Below are 16,647 nucleotides of genomic sequence, written 5' to 3'. Positions count from 1 at the left end.
ACAGGCCGGCCATCGAGTCCACCATTGAGAGGCCCGAAAAAATCATACGCAAAACATGAGGATCTTATACCCCTCCCTAAAAGTTATACTTCACTTACTAATGACACCACAACAGCTTGGCTGTACAACAGGTAGTAAACCAACGCTGTTGGTAGAGAGCGGCTTTATGCGCAATAGAGGTGGGAGATCACTAGACCTGTGTTGCATCCATATTGCTAGCTGTACTGCATCAACGATCATAACATGGGCTGAAGGCGCCGGGTACGCATCCTGGACTGTCCTCGTGTTAATGACTAAGTCAATAATTTTGTTTGACCATCGCAATCGATCAAAATGGATATCCATTTCAACTAGCAACCAGCATGCGAACTACCGTCGGGTTTCCTGAAAAAATGCTTCTTGACCATTAAATTCCATTTTTTCCCATGTGATGACACGAGATGCTTGAGACCGGCAGAATCGAAGCACGGACATGAAAACATACATTCATATTTGCTATTCATGACATTCGGATTAATATGTTATGGTTGACTCCCTAGCATTGCGGTTGTGCCTGGTCCCTAGTGATGGAACATCGCGATTGATACGCCGGGCGCATATCAACACCTTGACTTTGGCGGATATAACTATTCCCGACAAAGTACCCCGGGAGTACTGGACCAGCAGGTCCCTGTCGTTCTGGTGATTAGATCAGTGCCAATCTGAAAATCGTGTTGTCATCGTCGAAGACGCAATCTGAAGGCATTCATAGATGCCCTTGACTGAGAGTCCAGGTAATCTTCGTAGAATCCTGCAATGAACTCCTCAGCCTTGAACCCAAATCTGTTGTACAGCAACTAGACAAATTTTAGAAATGTGTGCCAACACCGATCACTAGCAAAAGCGCACCATCGCTGGATTATTAGCAGCTACGTGAAGTGTGATATCTCTGTGCGGATTGAGCATGATCAGGTGATACAGCATAGTACTGCAGAGATGAAGATCATAAGCTATTATTCTAAGTGTCGAGAAATTGCAACACACGTTGCTATCTGAGAATTATGCCAGCCTGCTCTGACGGCCAGGTACGTGATATACGCTTCCTGAGGCGAGCTCAAAAGAGCCACGCCGATGACAATTTTGCCATACATGGCGATCACTGAGCAACGCTCGGGAGAAGACTGAAGCAAGTCGCTAACTGAATTACATGAGAGCAACTTATGAAGATGAGAGGATACAACAAACCATCAATTCCATCCCAGAACACTCTAGCTAATAATTCGTGTACCTGTTGAAGGTGGGACGGCTGCAGGGAGACGTAACGGATTGGAACCGGAACTTCAGGTGATTGAGATGATGTGGGGCTGATGATAATGATGAAGTGAGCAGCGCAATCATTCGAGTAAATGAGACCTACTGCGCATATGAGTAGTGCTCTCGCACATCTGTCATCAATTCTATCCAAGGAGACCTGGTTTCCCAGTCTACTGCAACTAGCCCCGAGTCTGTAGGTGGTCTATGACCACATAGGCGTGATAAAAAAGACGCTTCGTAAGGTGTCGTTCGGATAGATTTTAGCGAGTTAAAAATGCCTGATTGTGGCGGCTGAGGCGGTAATTGGGGGGGTGCGGAAGTCAAAGAATTGTAATTGACAAAGTCTAGCTCCTGAATATCTGTTCTACGCCTTTCCTGCCACACAAATAAACCTCTAGTCTCTGAGTCGCGTCTATTGCTTACCCGACGGAGTTGCAGCTTTCTCAATATAGTTGCCTGTGCCGGTGAAGGAAGAGCCGCCGCACCAAACGCGGACGCATACTTTATCGCAGCCGACAACTCGTACCGAGACAAAGGTCGGATAAGAGTGCCCTGCCCTCAGTTAGCTCCGTTGTCCATTTCAAAATACCATCCATACAAAGTTGTCCGTTCTGGAATCGCTGTCTTGTACCTGGCGGCGTACTTCCAAACACTCTGGCAGCACGGAGCACATGTAACGTTCAAAATAACTGGCTTCCTCCGGGCCGTTTGCTGGGTCATCAGACGTACGGGTTTCTATTCCAGCTCGAAAAAAATCTAGCAGGCCATCGAGTGACATTGATGCCCTTGTAACACGCATGTTTGGAGAAGGGGCCATGATCCTTCCCGAGTTGCCTTTCTGCCGTTTCGCTTGGGTGACTCCCTGCAAGTCGCGTCATAGGCGGGCCATTTACTAATATCACCTCACGAGCTTACCTCTGTATACGCCTCGTCCTCATTCTTGGAAGACGCCCGCCGAAAAGGTGGCATGGCGGATACAAATTAGGACTAGTAAGTACGCGATTGACCGGGACATGCATACACTTTTGCAGGGCAAATTCATAGAAAAAAACGAAATTGGCACCGATTGTTTATCTTCTGTTCTCAAAAGGAAACTCGACCTAAATCTGAGCATCTTAGTTCAGCTCTCCCCCAGAGGGCCCCACTCCGGCACTGCCCATACTTAAGTAGGTACCATCCCTGAGGCCTGTATAGTGCTTCATACCTTACCCGGCCTGCACGCGCTGCCTGCAGGATACGTTGCTGTAATACTTATGTCCCTGACTCGCCATCGAAGTTCAACATGCAGATATCTGCCTAAGCGAGGGCAGTGACCATGAAAACCACAGCATTTTTCATGCACTAAATACAAAAGAGTATATGATATAAATCCAACAAGGTCCGTGCCAAATGGGAGAAGACGAAGGAGTGATATGGGTGGGCTCGATGATAGTACTGATAGCGCGAAAATTTTACGAAAGTAGTTATAGAGAAATCGATCACAGCCTCGTAATGGCCTTCGAATCAAGGGGCATGCCTGTAAGACACCATGATGAATTCCCAAGAATTACAAGATTATGTTAACGCTGACCTGACGGATCGATCCCATTACGAGCAAGGATTTGATTATGGCGAATCAATCTTGCTTGGTCGAAACTATGTGAATGAAGTTCTGATAAGCCACGCTAGGGCCCACGTAAACGAAACACTTACTTGACCCGTTGAGCACGCATGATGTCCAGCACCTCCTGCGTTCCCTGTTCGTCCAGTCCCGCTCGCGAATCTCCCTCAGCGATGTTGGCTGACTCAATGTCGAACATTGGAGAGCTCAGCCCTGCACGCGCCTGATCAGAAAAAGAGGCAAGCGGCGTGTAGTGGTTAAGGCTTGGGAAGAAAGCCTTAACTCTCGTAGGGAGAGTTGCACGGTAGCGGTAACCGACTGGGAGGAGCAAGTTAGCTTATCCAGCCTTATAACCTATCGTCTATTGCTGCGGGTACTCACCCATCACCAGTGATGCCAGGACTGCGAGGAGCGAAAGGTAGAATAACATGGCAATTTATAGTGCTCCGCTTCTTAGGCCCGAGTCTGTTTGACAATAAGAACGTTTGTGAGAAGGTCGCTTGTCGTCTTCGATGGAGACCTTGAGCTTGAAGAACAAGCGCAGTTACTAATACTATGCCTATGGTCGCCACGTGCCGTAATGATGTGGCTGTGTGAACAATTAGTAGGTGTAGACGTCACTACTAGTGCTGGCCGAGATCATCCAAGTACGTATACCACAACTTTAACGACCATGAATATCCTGACTTGGAGCTTGCTTGCAAGTTGCAGTGAATTATAGACCTGGATAAGGTGATTCAGTTCATTTCGCGATACTCTTTCAGACTCATTGGTAACAAAGGAAATGGCTTCGATTAAATCTGCCCTGGTTCGGAGTTGGTAGGCTCTGTGGTGCCTTTCCTTTTCAACGATTTGTTTTGGTAACGCAATGAAGTTCTCCATCTCCCCGAGTGTCAGACTTCCCATATTCACCATCAGAAGTTTGAAACTATCACGTCTCTTCAAAATTTCCGTGAATATCGAGGAATTGGGATCTCCGACTCCGATCTTGCGACCTGTCTGGGCACTTTTGTCATGGGAGAACGATGCCTGGTCTTGCCTGGTGCGCACTTTCCAGGCTTTCCTTATTTCGTGTCACTGGTCTCACGACCGATGATCGTCCAGCTCGATTTCGGGTATTGAGCCTAATAACGGACGATAACGCGCTAGGAGACGACCATTACAGTCTTCCAAATTGTGAAGAGTCGCCCTGTCGGAAAATGTTACAGCTAGAAAGTAGCAAATCTGTGAAACAAAAGCTCACTTTCACCCCGCCCCATTACTCAATGACGGAACCGCCTAAGCATAGGAATAGATGTATAACGAGGCATATACCTCACGAGACAAACGACACACCTCTAAGTATACAATGGAAATCAAGACCACAATCAGGTCAGTAAAGTACACATACGAAAAGAGAGAAAAAGAAAGGGAAGGGAGGTATCGACGAAACACGGATATACGACATACATGGACGTAAGATACAACAAATCCAAGAAAAATCGTATAAATATCCATCAGCCCGCGTACATATAAAGATCAAGGCACATGTCATCGCTACCGTCCCCGGACGACCAACCCTCCGTCCCACATCCTTACATCCCAGCCCTTGTCCACGAGCGCACGGTGTACCGCGGGCTTCAATACGCCCACGCCCCCTGCAGAGTGGGTACCGCGACCAGTAATGAGGCGAAGAGGGGATGCTATGGGACAGCGGTCAAAGTGATACAGACGCACACACATAGCTTCGTTCAGCAAAATGCCCAGCAACTGACAAACAGAGCGTAACAACGCACTTACCAGGTGAACATCCCTCTCTCTCTAATATTTCACTTGTGATCACTATCGCCTCTTGAACAGACGTCCCGTGTAGGTCGATGGATCTTTTGTCGTTGGAAGCGTATCTACAGGGTGCATTAGTATCAATTCTGAGAGTACTGGGAGGAAATTCGAAAATATGTGTACAGGGTGGAAGACAGAAAAACTCACCTCTTCGCCTCAACTAACCCCCTTGCCTCGTCCAACGCGTCCTCCCGCGCCTTCTCCGTAACCTCCCTCGCTCTCTGCGCATAGTACAGCGCCACCTCCCCACCTAATGACCCCCGCCATGCCTGGCCCGCCTTGCGCAGCAGCTCTCCGCGCTGTATGCGCGCCTGAAGTATCTCGCGCGAAAAGTGCGCATGTCGCGCCCCAGAGACGTTCCCTCCTGTCCCGTTGCCGCCCTTGCCGAGTGCATTGCTCGCGCCACGGAGTTTACGCTTGTTCGTGGGGTTGGAGTTCTCCGGGGGTTGTATAGTTCGGGGGGATCGAATAGGCACGTCCTGCCATGACTCCGGGGGTTGGTGCTGTGTGATAGGACTGGAAGGAGAGGATGTGAATTTCCGCTTCGACGTTGGTGGAGCCTGCACAGACGGAGGACCGGTTGGCAACTTTGCACGTGCAGGAGTAGAATTCGAATTTGAGCCTGAAACAGGAGGTGGGAGGTGGTATACTCCTGCTTGGCTTGCGGGATGCTCGAGGTCACGCAGGATCCAGACGATATCTAGAGCATCATCCGGCCTGTTCTGTGCGGCAGAGAGTGCGATGCGAGCGTCTGCGTACAAAGTATTACGTTGTTCCGTATCAAGAGTGGCGAAAGTGGGCGAGGCTTGGAGGAGGTCGAGAAGGGCGGATAGCGTGTTGGTTTCTGCATCTGCATCAGATTTCTTGATAGGGGATTTTTGCTTTGCTTTGTGTTTGACGCCGGTAGTAAAAGTAGAAGGCAGGGCTGCAAGAGCAGCGCGGAGGGCGTGCGCGGGTGTGGCGTGCGTTGGAGAGTGAAAAAAGGAGGCAAAATGTGACGGTGGGGCTGGAGGAAGTAGTGCAGCGAGTTGGGTAGAAAGCGAGGAAACTTGCGTCCATATGTCCACACCCGCGCCCATAGCCATGCCCTCTTTTTGCATCCCTTTCGTCTGTGCTGGAGAAGGGGGGGCATGCTGCGTCTGCATCATGTCCACAATTTTAATCGTGCGGCCCTTGGCCTTCTTTTTTGTGGGTATGGCGAGCTTAGGTGTCACTTTCGGTTTCGTATGTATGACGGTTTCCCAGTCCCATCAAGCAATGGTGGAGTGTGTTCAAGGGCATCGATTCCGCGCTCCTCAAGGTCGCGTATATGTTCCATGTTTAAGATATACTCCACCAGTCTTTCCATGTCGACATCTCCGTCTCCCTCCAGGGCTTCTCCACACTCTTCTCTCAGTAGACGCTTGAGGCGTTCCATAGGCACGTCCGAGAAAGCCTCTTGCAAGAAGCCAAGTGGTGAGCTGAATGAGTGCTGAGATGACGATGATTCGCTTGCGGTCGTTGTACTGTCGCACAGGTCCGGAGTGGTGAGGGACGTAGTAGACATAATGTCGTCTAGCTCGCACTCATCCTCCTGCGCCTGGTTTGCGAGAACTTTTAATATATCTCGTATAGTCTCGACCTGGTCGGAGGAGTGAGTTGCGTCGTCCCCTTCTTGCACATGGTCTGCAATGATAGCTGCAAGAAGGGAAGTATCAATTTGAGGGAATTCGGTCTTCGCGGTCGAGTTACGATAGCATTCAGCACTACGGAACAAGTGGCAAAGTGGGGAGACGCACCTGTAAAGTATCATATAAGTCCATGGTAGTCCTCTGGCAATACAAGGGCTCGCTGATTGCAGTTCAGGCGAGGTGGATGGCAGATAATGATGGTGGTGTTGATATGAGGAGATATCGTAACTCGGACATGCGGAAGGTGCGTGTTTTCCTGTAAAACCTATTATTGGCCGCGAGGCTATGGTACCTAGAGAAATTCGTCATGTGGGGTCGATCGAGCGACTTGATTGGCTTGGAATAACGTACTAAGCTTAGTAAGTTAAGTTGTTCTTGAGTCAGCGAGTCGGGTCCCCGATTTGAGTGGCGGCCAGTTCATAATGCCATCTCTCATAAAATTCTGCCTGCTAGACAGCTGAGGATTAGTGTTGGGATCGGATGAAACCCACCACAGCTCAGCACTCAGCGTGCGCCATATTTAAACATCAGTAGCTCTATCAGTGCCATCACCGTGACTGGCAGGTTCACAGCTCTTAAGCGACTTGGATGAGTACTATCTCCTTTTTTTCAGAATGACGCCTCGCTTAGAGCCGTCAATTGATCCACCTCGGAAGGTCTGCTTTTCGCACCCTCTTCATGCTACGTACTCACATGCGTCTTCAGCTGGAAACACATGGTTCTTAAATCTGGGGTTCACATCTGGTGGATGGCGTAACTTGTTTCAACATGGTATGAAAGAGTTGGGACCAAAAACTCCTCCTGATGTAGGTCTGATCGGCAGACTGTGGTTGTGGAAGTTAGAGCAATTGTAGATTAATCCTCATTGCAGTCACTTCTTCTCGAATGTTTATCTCGAGCTAATTGTCTTGCACTCTGACAGGATGGGACAAACCTATACCATAAACTGCCCACCGTTATCCTCTGGCTCTGCTGCGATCGGTCAACAGTTAATAACCAGAACACACAAATGCGCACCGGCGTCGTGGGTACTGAGCCCTGGTATTGACATTGACTATGTCTGGCCACTTCGTTGGTGCTAGACTGACGAAGTTGGCAAGACCATCAATGGGCTTGACGCCACTAGAGGCCAATGACAGATTGTGGTATGTTAATCCTGATTGACAACTATATCCACCAACTTTGCCCTGTTATTGAACTTGAACATTGGCCCACATGGGTGGAAGGCGACTGGCCTTTCGAGTTTACTACCGTCCCCGTGCGAGTATCGTGTACTTGATGGGTGTTCTGGGGCATCCTCCTTATTACGTCTGCTGTGCAAGGCTGCATCTCGCTCATTCGTTTCATTGTTATGTAAATCACAGGGCAACTGCTTGTCCATTCAAATCACAGGACACCGCCCTCAGAAGGGAATTTTGATCTTCCATTTCACCTCATATCCGTGGTGCACGTGTGGGAACATCTTGGCTAGCAGAGGAACGCTGAGGAACAGCGCAACATCTTACCCCATGGGACCCAACTGTAACTGAAAGAGGTAAGTGGTTTAAAAGCATTCTCGTCATTAGTTTTTACTAAGTGAAATATTAAAGCCCTCGACCAATTAGCTTACAACGCCATCTATTCGTTATGTAAATGACCATCTAATTGCATTCAAGTCACAGGACACTTGCTTGAAAGGGAACGTCTTCCACTCCACCTCATTGACACAATTTACGACACTTGCGCTCTACTCTGGTGCGAACAACTCTGATACGGGTAGATGAATAAGGGTTCAGATTCACCGAAAAAAACACCTTGATTCGTGCTCGGTTTGGCAAAGCTCGAGGTATATAGTATTTGTCTGTCTATCTGAGTTATTCATCTATAGCTTTCACATTCACAACTATCAGATAATATGCACACTAATACCTACAAGCTGGCAAGTGTTGCGTGCCCAGGGCGATATGTCTCTCTCGTCAACGGCAACATCGTTGGACACTCTAAGGAACCTGGAGTCATGATTGAGGTACAATCGATTCTATAGACCAACTCTTATAGCTTGCCGCGACTTTCTCTAAATGCATTCCTGCAGTGGTTTACAATGTTTCATGAGGTTGGAATGGCAACATTCCAAGCGGTTCGCAACGGAGTAGTATGTGATGAATACATTTACTTCGACCCCAATGTAAGTCGCCCTCTTTCACCTCAACGAATAGTGAGCTAATGAAATTATTGTCCATTCCAGACTCTATCTTTGACTTGTTCTAACAACCCTTGGCTTTTTTTGATCAGAGAAAGCAGCTCGCCGAAGGGTTATTCGTGAGTCTATAATCGCGAGTAGAACCACTACGTCTCTTAAGGGGCTTCCCTTCAGTATTGAGATCGAAGGCACGGACGACTGGGCCTGGAAACTCAAGTCACGGGACGAGAACTCACCTGTACGAACCGTCTATTACTACCTCTCCTGATGGAATGTCTTCTGATATCGTGTCGCAGATCGAGACCGAGAGCAACACCGGCTCTACTCAGCACTTGTGGATGTTTGAGATTAGTAGCTCCAAGTAGTACATCTTGTCATGAATTGCGTATGTTGGACGGCACCGGCGTAATCAACCAATCCCTCGTTGTGCAGTACTTGTCAGTAACCTGAAAGATTTTTCACGATGGCAGCGGGGAGTCATTATGTGCTGATCGAATGATCGTTTAATTTCTTGTAGATACGCGGTGAAGCCGCATTTTAATGACCGGTTTATATCACAGGCGGACAATGAATCGGATCATGTGCAAGTTGATAGGAGGTGTTTTTACCACTCACCTTCGAGAACTTCATCTGACTCATGATACCTGTATGGCGGCGGGTGATGGCAAATGCGATGGGTTCAATAAGATCGCATGATAATCACGTAATGCATGAGGTGGTAGTGTCAACTCGTGGCAGGAGCGATATTGTAATGGTCACAGCATACTAGCATACGATCACATGCAGAGTTGATGATAAACAGGTGATGTACAAACTATCCTGAGTCCGACAAAGTCCATGAGGTGAATGCACAAGTGCAAGAATAAAATACACGAAGAAAACAGACAGCATTTTGACAGCGCCTGAGTGAAAGGGAACTTGTAAGAGTGAATGAGTCAACTTCAAAGGCAAGAGTCACACACTCTCACCTTAAGACCAATCTTCGTCCTTCCATGGACCAATGATAAGCAACGGATCATCTGACGTAATTTCATCATGCGCAACCTTCTTCTTCCCTCTCTTGCCTTTCAGCCTCTGCACTACACCAGCGTAGTTGGGCTCCTCAGTGTTCCATGGGCCCACGTCATCATGCACCTTGAAAATGTCCATGCCATCTTCCGACCTACTGTGGGCATCACGTCGCGTTAGCTGCATCACGGGCTGTTTTCTCATGGTTCCCTTCGCGTGTGGCCGTATCGCGAGTTTCGAGTTGGGGCCGACAACTGTACCGGAGCGTGTGCGGCCAGGAAGAGAACCAGCAGGCCCGGCGATAGTCGAAACGAGGGAGGTTAGCGTGGAACCACCGGTGCTAGGGGGTTTAGGCTGTGTGAAGTCAGATGCGCGGATAGTGCCAGCGCGGTTCCTCTTGTGCTTGGTGGCGCTCGTTTTCTTAGCGCTAATGCCAGCGGGGCTCTCGAGGGAACGGGTACGAATTGGGAACTGGGTACTATCATCGTGTCTATCTGTAGATACGAAGAAGTGGTTTAGTATCTTGCAAACGCAAATCAATCGGAACCTAAGAGAGGATTTTCTGCGCAAAAGCAACGAAAACTAGTAAACGCGAGGGATGAGAAGCATGAAGAAATTGATGTGAATCACATCACGGTCTGGAAGCGAGGTGTAGCCACCGAGAGCATGCACATACCGCCTAAATCAAGCGATAGCATATCTTGGATCAGGTCTGCTTCACTTGGTGCGCCCATGCCTAAAGTAGCACCACGGGGAGGCAAATCAGATGACGCGTTTCTCGCGGCGGAACCTGGGCAGTGTGGAGCAGGCGAGCTTGATCCAGACGGAAATACGAGACATCGTTGGCCGATCGCAGTGCGTATTGCAACAACCGTAGGCGCCGAGGAGACCGGCGGGCTTGAGCCAGGAAGTGCTAAGATATTCTGACCTAGTGAGACCTTGTGCTGTGGTCTGAAATTAGCCAAGTCCGAAGTAGGGGGAGGAGAAGACGCCAGAGGAATCATGTGTTCTCCCATTGAGATCTTCTGAGGAAGTACGTCAAGAGACATAGACATAGGTGCACTGCCAGCACTATCAAGGTGGTCCTCACCAACGTCGAGGGCATTTGGAATTTGGTGAGCCCTGAGCGTGAACGAGCCGGAGGAAGAGATAATGCTATTGCCTGAGATGCGGACCTTGCGGTGCTCGGTGTAATCTGCCATTTCAAAGTCCATGTCGCGCGGAAGGCGTGGGGAAGGGGCAAGTAAGCTTATGTTTGGAGATTTCGGTGCTTGGAGGCCTGTCCTGCTGCCAGAGCGGCTATCCAGCGGGGTGGAGAAGAACTGGGGACGATCAACAAGAAAGAGCGATGCAGACAAACTTTGAATCGGATTGTGTTGAATAATCGAATCCGGAACGGGCTCGCAGATACCTGCATGTATTGTAAGTTCTTTAGTCGGGGAGATCCAGTCCTGCTGCGTGATATGAGATAGTGTATACGAGGGATCTGGGCTCGAGGGGCGACGTTGATGTTTCGAAGGTGAGTATCTGGCTAGCTCATTGAGAGAGTGTGTAGAGTTCTTGTGGGAGAGCCTGGTATAATCGAGGGATATCATAGAGTCTTTACGGGAAAGTTTCCTGTCATTCAGCGATATGGTCGAGTCCTTGTGGGAGAGTTTGCGGTGAGTATATGCACTATCATTTTTCTGGAAGGCACCAGAAAGCGTGCGGGATTTCAAATGAAGGGGAATGCGAGATGATCGCGCCTTCGCTTTGGTTGTGGAGCCAGTGTGAGGGGAGGAGGGACGGCTATGGAAAGGTGAAGCAAGGGGAAGGGATGCACTATTCTCCTTCAAATTTCGCGAGCTCGTGCGTGAGAGAGCATGTTTGACATTTGGTACGGGAGAGAACTCTTCCTGTACTAATGGACGCGTAACTGAAGACGAATGGACATACTCCGCAGAAGGAAATGGCGTTTGGAACGCGTCGACATCAGCTTCTGCTTCTGGAGCATCTGATTCGACAGTCTGCCTGGCACGTTTCATGGCACGACCCTTGGATCGCACTGTATCGTTGTCTTGGTTAGCGACACCCCGAGAGCGTTTGAGCATTCGCCTAGACATCTCTGAACGCGTAATATCATCACGATCAGGCGGAAGGGCCTCAAGTGGAGAAGACAAGAGCTTTGCAGCAGCTTTTGCACGTCCCCGTTTGTGTGCATAGGTTACCTTGACTGGCTGTCGAGCCATCGTCAGTCTTTGTGCAGTTAGACTGTTGAGCGCTCGAGCATGCGCGATCACAACATCCGACGATTCGGATCATGCGGCGTTGTGGAGCACGCTTGATTATGTAACGAAGCTGTTACCACACAAGACCAAACACTACACGTCCCAATTGGCACTTACTTGCCTTAAGAAAGGAAGACAGTCGTGCTTGTCGACTGGTATCAGTACATCAGGCGTTGCGGAGTCGGAGACATCCCTTGCAAGCCCGAGGATAAAAGGCATTCAAATATTCACCGCTAGTGCCATTCAATTGCATGATAATGCATAATACCGTATTTTATATTGGAAATGACCGAATCTTTCACAAGGCAATTGTGTTCCGTCGGGGGGATATATGTAGCTAAGTACCAGTGTCGCGGGAAAAGCTGTTTGGGAGGAGTTCCGCCGGCAGAACTCGCAGAGAATTACTGTGTTCTCCTACATAGCGCGATATTTAGAAGCGGATTACATAACGAAGCCTTTGCCATACACGAGCAAACAACCTTCGCGCGTCACGGGTGGCTCCAAAAACAAACCACAATCAACATAAGTACTTCACGAGTATTATAGGTCTGCCACGCCAGCCGCACGCTTCCCTGCCACAAAAATCTATGCTTTCTTTCTAGGCTCAATTCTATATTTTCAACAATAATCTTGCATAGCATAGGCACTTGGTACTTTGCAGTCTGCAATGGTTGTTACTCGCAGAACTCCAGTGGTGCCAGCACCTCCAGTTTCTCGTACACCATCTTCACAAGGTCAACCACGCTCAGCTAGAGCATCTGTAATACAGGACGCATCTGCAGTACCTCGTGTGTCAAGCCCACTGGCATCCGGAGACGCCCACACCGCAGCTATCACCCAAGCCTCTAATAACTTCAAGGAATATAACGACAAGGCGAGTAGCCGCAATGAATTTCTAGACAGACCAATAGAAATATATGCGTACCTTTCGCGTCTTTTGCTTGGATCTGTGTTGCTTTCCGCTTGTCGTTTGCCCAGTCTGTTGTAAGGGGCTAATCATGCGATACAGGATGAACACAAAAAAATAAAGAAAGACAAGCCAAAGAAATCAGGCAAAGTACGTTTCCCTTTCTCCTCGCTCTGATGCATCTCGACTCACCGACACCGACTCACTCACAGAAGAAGAAACGCAAATCCACTATCCAGTCCCTTCTGGACTTCCTCACTAAGCTCCTTGTGCTCGCCTTCACGGTCTACGTCTTTGCCGTGTGCCCTCGTGAGGCACATCTCCAATCCCCCGCTTGCCGCGGCCTATCTGAGTACAAACGTATTGTTCTTGACCCGTACGTTATCCCACCAATACAGGCTGCGCTTGCGCACCCTTCTATCGCGCCATATGTGGACCGCATAACCGAGGTTGCAAGTCCCATCATCTTTCGTACGCAAGCAGAGTGGACCAGACGTATTGTCCCCCAATGGGAAAAGCGCGTTGTTCCAGTTTGGATAAACCGTGTGGTTCCTGCCTTCACGACCCATGTTGTCCCCCAATGGGAAAAGCGCGTTGTCCCCCAATGGCAGAAACACGTCGTCCCTCAGTACGACAAGCATATCGCGCCGCGATTGAGCAAACTCAAACCCTACGTTGCGCATGCAGAGTCGTATGTCGAGCAAGCGGAAGCGACGTACACCACGCGCATAGCTCCGCACGTGCGTACTGCTACTTACAACCTGCAACGATGGCAGCAAAAAGCACAACCTTACATCCTCCTTGCCATCCAGAAAACTCAGGACACTTATTATGCAGCAAAGCCTCACGCGGTCCCTGTGGCAAAGAGAATCGTTGCTGAGGTGCAGTATGCGCTTTTGTTCCTAAGGGAACAGAGACGGATCTTTGTCGACCCTCATGTGGCTAAATTGTGGGAGAAAGTTAAGGAGTTAAGCCGCGGGTCACCAGCGACTTCAGCATCTACTTTTGCTCCATCCGACGCAACGGACTTCCCAAGCTCAGAACCTGTTATTTCTGAGACATTGGAGCTGGAGTCAACTTACGCTCCGATCATACCCACATCCGCAGATGAACCTCCCGTGGAAACAGATCCACCACGCGGCAAAGCGACGGAGACAGCCGTTGGAACGCTTTTAAACGAGGATGCAATGACAGCCGTAGAAACCGAGGTACCCGCCGTATTCGACGCCGTGCCGATTGCATACCTTACCTCACAACCGGCATCCGCGTCCTCTTCTCACATTCCCTCGAACTCTGTGCCAACACCAGTGCAAATCCCCCAGAGCGCGTCGCCTGTCTTGTCAGAGAGTGCATCAGCCACTTCATCGATCGTATCTGCTGTTACCGATGGTTTTAGTCCATTTATCACTTCCGCAGCCCCCACTAGCTCTACTGCCTCCAGCTCGGTTCCTGCACATATCAGTGACAACGATGAGATCGACATTAACGCATTTTACGCCGAACTTGGGCTCGATGAACCCTTGACCACATCCCAGTCTCACGAGCAAGTGCTCCTCAATCCCCCAGAGTCGGAGGAAGAGCGCGCTGAACGATTACGCCTTAAAGCTGAGGAGACTACCCGCAAACGTGCTGACATTGAGGCCCGCCACTCTAAGTGGGAGACCGAACTTCGGTCTCAGATGGAGACTAGTTCGTCTACGCTCAGGGGCAGGCTTAGGGAGATCAGGGGCACTGCTGCCGCCGAGCTTGCAGAGGCGCCTGATATTCGAGATGCCATCGAGAGCCTTGTTGCTGACGCGGAGAAGTATATTAAAGGCGCCGAGATCTATCTCAGGAATCTAAAGGCAGAGAGCCGGAAGAACGACGAGAAGATGCCGCTCTGGGAAAGAGTGGTTGAGAAGGTTGGCGTGAAGTTTTCAGAGCGTCTTGGGGTTGTGGAGGCTGTGGTCAACATGTGGTACGGTGCTATCCTGGATCAGGAGCTGCGCGAGGTTGGTTATCTCTTTTTCCTTGTTGTCCTTTGCGTTTTTTCCGCCAGTCTGTTGGTCATTTCCGTTGGTTTCGGACCACTGCCCTTTAATTTTCTTTTTCTGTGCTTTTGCGCCTGCCCTTTCGCATCTTCTATCCCCCGCCCATGTTATAGTTTCCCACGACTGAGCCTCCTGCGTTCTTTTAATTTTACGTTTTGCCTAAAAAATCGGTCACTGATTGTACTTTATCTGTTGCACAGGTTTATGCTGTGACTGCCGAAGTTCGCGAAGTCGCGGAAAAAGCCCAAGTCGACCTAGGGCTCGACTATGCTTGGCTTGACGAAGTGACGTATTCAGACTGGCAGCGGTACCATTCCCTGATTGACGGTGAGTCCCCCTATCCATTGTTCCTGTCACGTAGCCTGTTAAACTAATAATTCCTCTTTATTGCCACAGCCAGCGAGAAATTCGCTCAGGAAGCAAACTCGATCCAAAACGGCACGCATGAGAATCTGATGATGGATAACCCGATCATTCCTATCTTTGAGGACCTTGAATCGGAGGTCCAGGATGTCGTGATTGGATTTGAGACACGCTTGAGGCGCATAAAGCGCGACGGCGAGCGTGCATTCAATAGCGTCCAAAAGGATGAGGAGAAGGAACAGCTACTGTTCCAGAGCGTGATGTGGGGCCAGAGGTCTCAATTCTTCCAATACCGGAGGAAGGTGCGGGTGAGCGCGCCTATGTCCCCCCTGTTGTTATTGGACGGAGCAAGGAGGAAGTACTGGAGGCACTTGGGAAGGTTGAGCCTCTAGAGGAAAGTTCAGGGTACAATTCTCGCGATGACGCGGACGCAGGAGAAATTGTGTCGAGTCTGGTTCGCGAGGCGGAGGAGGAGCATTTGGAGAGCACTGCTATTCCTCACACAGAACTATGAATTTCAACTGTGTCATGTTTGGATTATTTATGACATCTACTATGTTTACGGTTTGCTACCTTGCATTCCTCGTTATTTCTTCTTACTCATGGCATAGCTTTGATCAAATCACAATCATCCCCCGTAGTACTGCCGCATATGAAGTCATCGCCGTTCTATCACGGTTCCCAGCTGCTCAATTAACGTTCACCGGCACCATCACGCCGCGTTGCTTGAATTAATTGACGCCCGGAATTTCTGTGGTGCCGATATGACTATGATCCTCAAGAGCCACGGCATCATTGCTCGTGCCACTCCCTAAATCAGATGAGTCAACTTCGCTCACTGTAAGTAGTTAATGGCCGCTCAGGGTTCGTTCCTCGTCCGCGTGGCCACCGCATATCCTCACACGTGTGCATATTTTGACAACTCGTCGTTCAGGAGCTTCAGGGAAGTTCTGAAGGTAATTTGTTGTGCCACGTCAGGTCAGTGGCCCTGTTTACCTCTTGAACTCATAGCATCTCGCAGGGAGAAAACTTCGAGTAGATGTCACACGTAAGGGATTGGTTGTGACAACACGGACACATTAACCCTGCCGCTAGTGCGAGCGGCCGCACTAGACTTCAGAGTGAATTGAACTTTGCATATACACCCACGGCCAGTGACTAACTCGCACTATCCGTCGGGACGGTCCCGGGATAACGTGATGACACCTAGTGCCATGTGCATTTGCCGTGAATGGATGACTTTCGTTCCACCATCGCGTCCCTCAGTGGCGTCGAGTGTCATTGGTTGTACGACCCACCTACTCAAAATGCTTCCGGAAGCACTTGGGCAATGCTGTGCGGAACTATCATGCACACACTCATTTGCAAGTGATGGCAGGGTGTGTCGCAGCCATGCAGATGATACACGGACCCTACATTAACATAATGGTCGCCGAGAGCCTGAGTGTCCTGGAAATGCATAACGTATATCCCATTAATTTTGGACATGTGAACCTGAAGTAAAACACG

General features: G+C 49.5%; 5 protein-coding genes across 5 annotated transcripts; 1 reads left to right on the top strand and 4 right to left on the bottom strand.

Moving 5' to 3' along the window:
- Positions 1 to 467: 467 nt before the first annotated feature.
- DFJ58DRAFT_200367 (uncharacterized protein) lies at positions 468 to 2,311 on the bottom strand. The gene is made up of 7 exons (XM_041379199.1): positions 2,209 to 2,311; positions 1,892 to 2,155; positions 1,397 to 1,845; positions 1,225 to 1,343; positions 1,024 to 1,177; positions 889 to 967; positions 468 to 836 (listed from the first exon to the last, which is right to left on the bottom strand). Exons 1-7 carry the CDS (start codon positions 2,260 to 2,262, stop codon positions 717 to 719), a joined length of 1,239 nt encoding a protein of 412 aa, XP_041236549.1. The 5' UTR covers positions 2,263 to 2,311; the 3' UTR covers positions 468 to 716.
- A 460-nt stretch (positions 2,312 to 2,771) lies between these two features.
- On the bottom strand, positions 2,772 to 3,323 carry DFJ58DRAFT_719253 (uncharacterized protein; the record flags this gene model as incomplete). Its single annotated transcript, XM_041384593.1, has 4 exons — positions 2,772 to 2,809; positions 2,864 to 2,928; positions 2,986 to 3,211; positions 3,275 to 3,323. The coding sequence occupies 4 exons, from the start codon at positions 3,321 to 3,323 to the stop codon at positions 2,772 to 2,774; spliced, it is 378 nt and encodes a 125-aa protein (XP_041236548.1).
- Positions 3,324 to 4,172: 849 nt separating this feature from the next.
- Positions 4,173 to 6,722, bottom strand: DFJ58DRAFT_820436 (uncharacterized protein). Its single transcript, XM_041391966.1, has 5 exons — positions 6,493 to 6,722; positions 6,051 to 6,428; positions 4,862 to 5,916; positions 4,673 to 4,776; positions 4,173 to 4,575 (listed from the first exon to the last, which is right to left on the bottom strand). The coding sequence occupies exons 1-5, from the start codon at positions 6,514 to 6,516 to the stop codon at positions 4,430 to 4,432; spliced, it is 1,707 nt and encodes a 568-aa protein (XP_041236547.1). The 5' UTR covers positions 6,517 to 6,722; the 3' UTR covers positions 4,173 to 4,429.
- A 2,624-nt stretch (positions 6,723 to 9,346) lies between these two features.
- Positions 9,347 to 10,105, bottom strand: DFJ58DRAFT_820429 (uncharacterized protein; the record flags this gene model as incomplete). The annotated part of the gene is made up of 2 exons (XM_041391965.1): positions 9,347 to 9,480; positions 9,533 to 10,105. A coding segment is annotated over one exon (573 nt), but the record flags the coding sequence as incomplete, so codon positions are not given.
- Positions 10,106 to 12,349: 2,244 nt separating this feature from the next.
- DFJ58DRAFT_710522 (uncharacterized protein) lies at positions 12,350 to 15,652 on the top strand (the record flags this gene model as incomplete). The annotated part of the gene is given in 6 exon segments (XM_041383816.1): positions 12,350 to 12,712; positions 12,848 to 12,895; positions 12,958 to 14,736; positions 14,976 to 15,102; positions 15,172 to 15,395; positions 15,413 to 15,652. The coding sequence occupies 6 exon segments, from the start codon at positions 12,506 to 12,508 to the stop codon at positions 15,650 to 15,652; spliced, it is 2,625 nt and encodes an 874-aa protein (XP_041236545.1). The 5' UTR covers positions 12,350 to 12,505.
- Positions 15,653 to 16,647: the final 995 nt, after the last annotated feature.

This window comes from Suillus subalutaceus (genome assembly GCF_016647625.1).
Source record: "Suillus subalutaceus strain FC151 chromosome Unknown DFJ58scaffold_216, whole genome shotgun sequence".
Taxonomy (NCBI): Eukaryota; Fungi; Basidiomycota; class Agaricomycetes; order Boletales; family Suillaceae; genus Suillus; species Suillus subalutaceus.
The sequence above is the reverse complement of the archived record's forward strand: the minus strand, read 5'-3'. Positions and strand labels throughout refer to the sequence as shown.

Bases quoted from the DNA above. Each gene is read 5' to 3' on its own strand.
- DFJ58DRAFT_820436 (XM_041391966.1), bottom strand. From the start codon at position 6,516: ATGGACTTATATGATACTTTACAG. The intron at 4,777-4,861 runs GTGAGTTTTTCT...TGCACCCTGTAG, and splicing joins GGGTTAGTTGAGGCGAAGAG to ATACGCTTCCAACGACAAAA. The intron at 4,576-4,672 runs GTAAGTGCGTTG...GCTGTCCCATAG, and splicing joins GAGAGAGGGATGTTCACCTG to CATCCCCTCTTCGCCTCATT.
- DFJ58DRAFT_200367 (XM_041379199.1), bottom strand. From the start codon at position 2,262: ATGCCACCTTTTCGGCGGGCGTCTTCCAAGAATGAGGACGAGGCGTAT. The intron at 1,178-1,224 runs GTTTGTTGTATC...CATGTAATTCAG, and splicing joins GTTCTGGGATGGAATTGATG to TTAGCGACTTGCTTCAGTCT. The intron at 837-888 runs GTGCGCTTTTGC...AAATTTGTCTAG, and splicing joins CTGCTAATAATCCAGCGATG to TTGCTGTACAACAGATTTGG.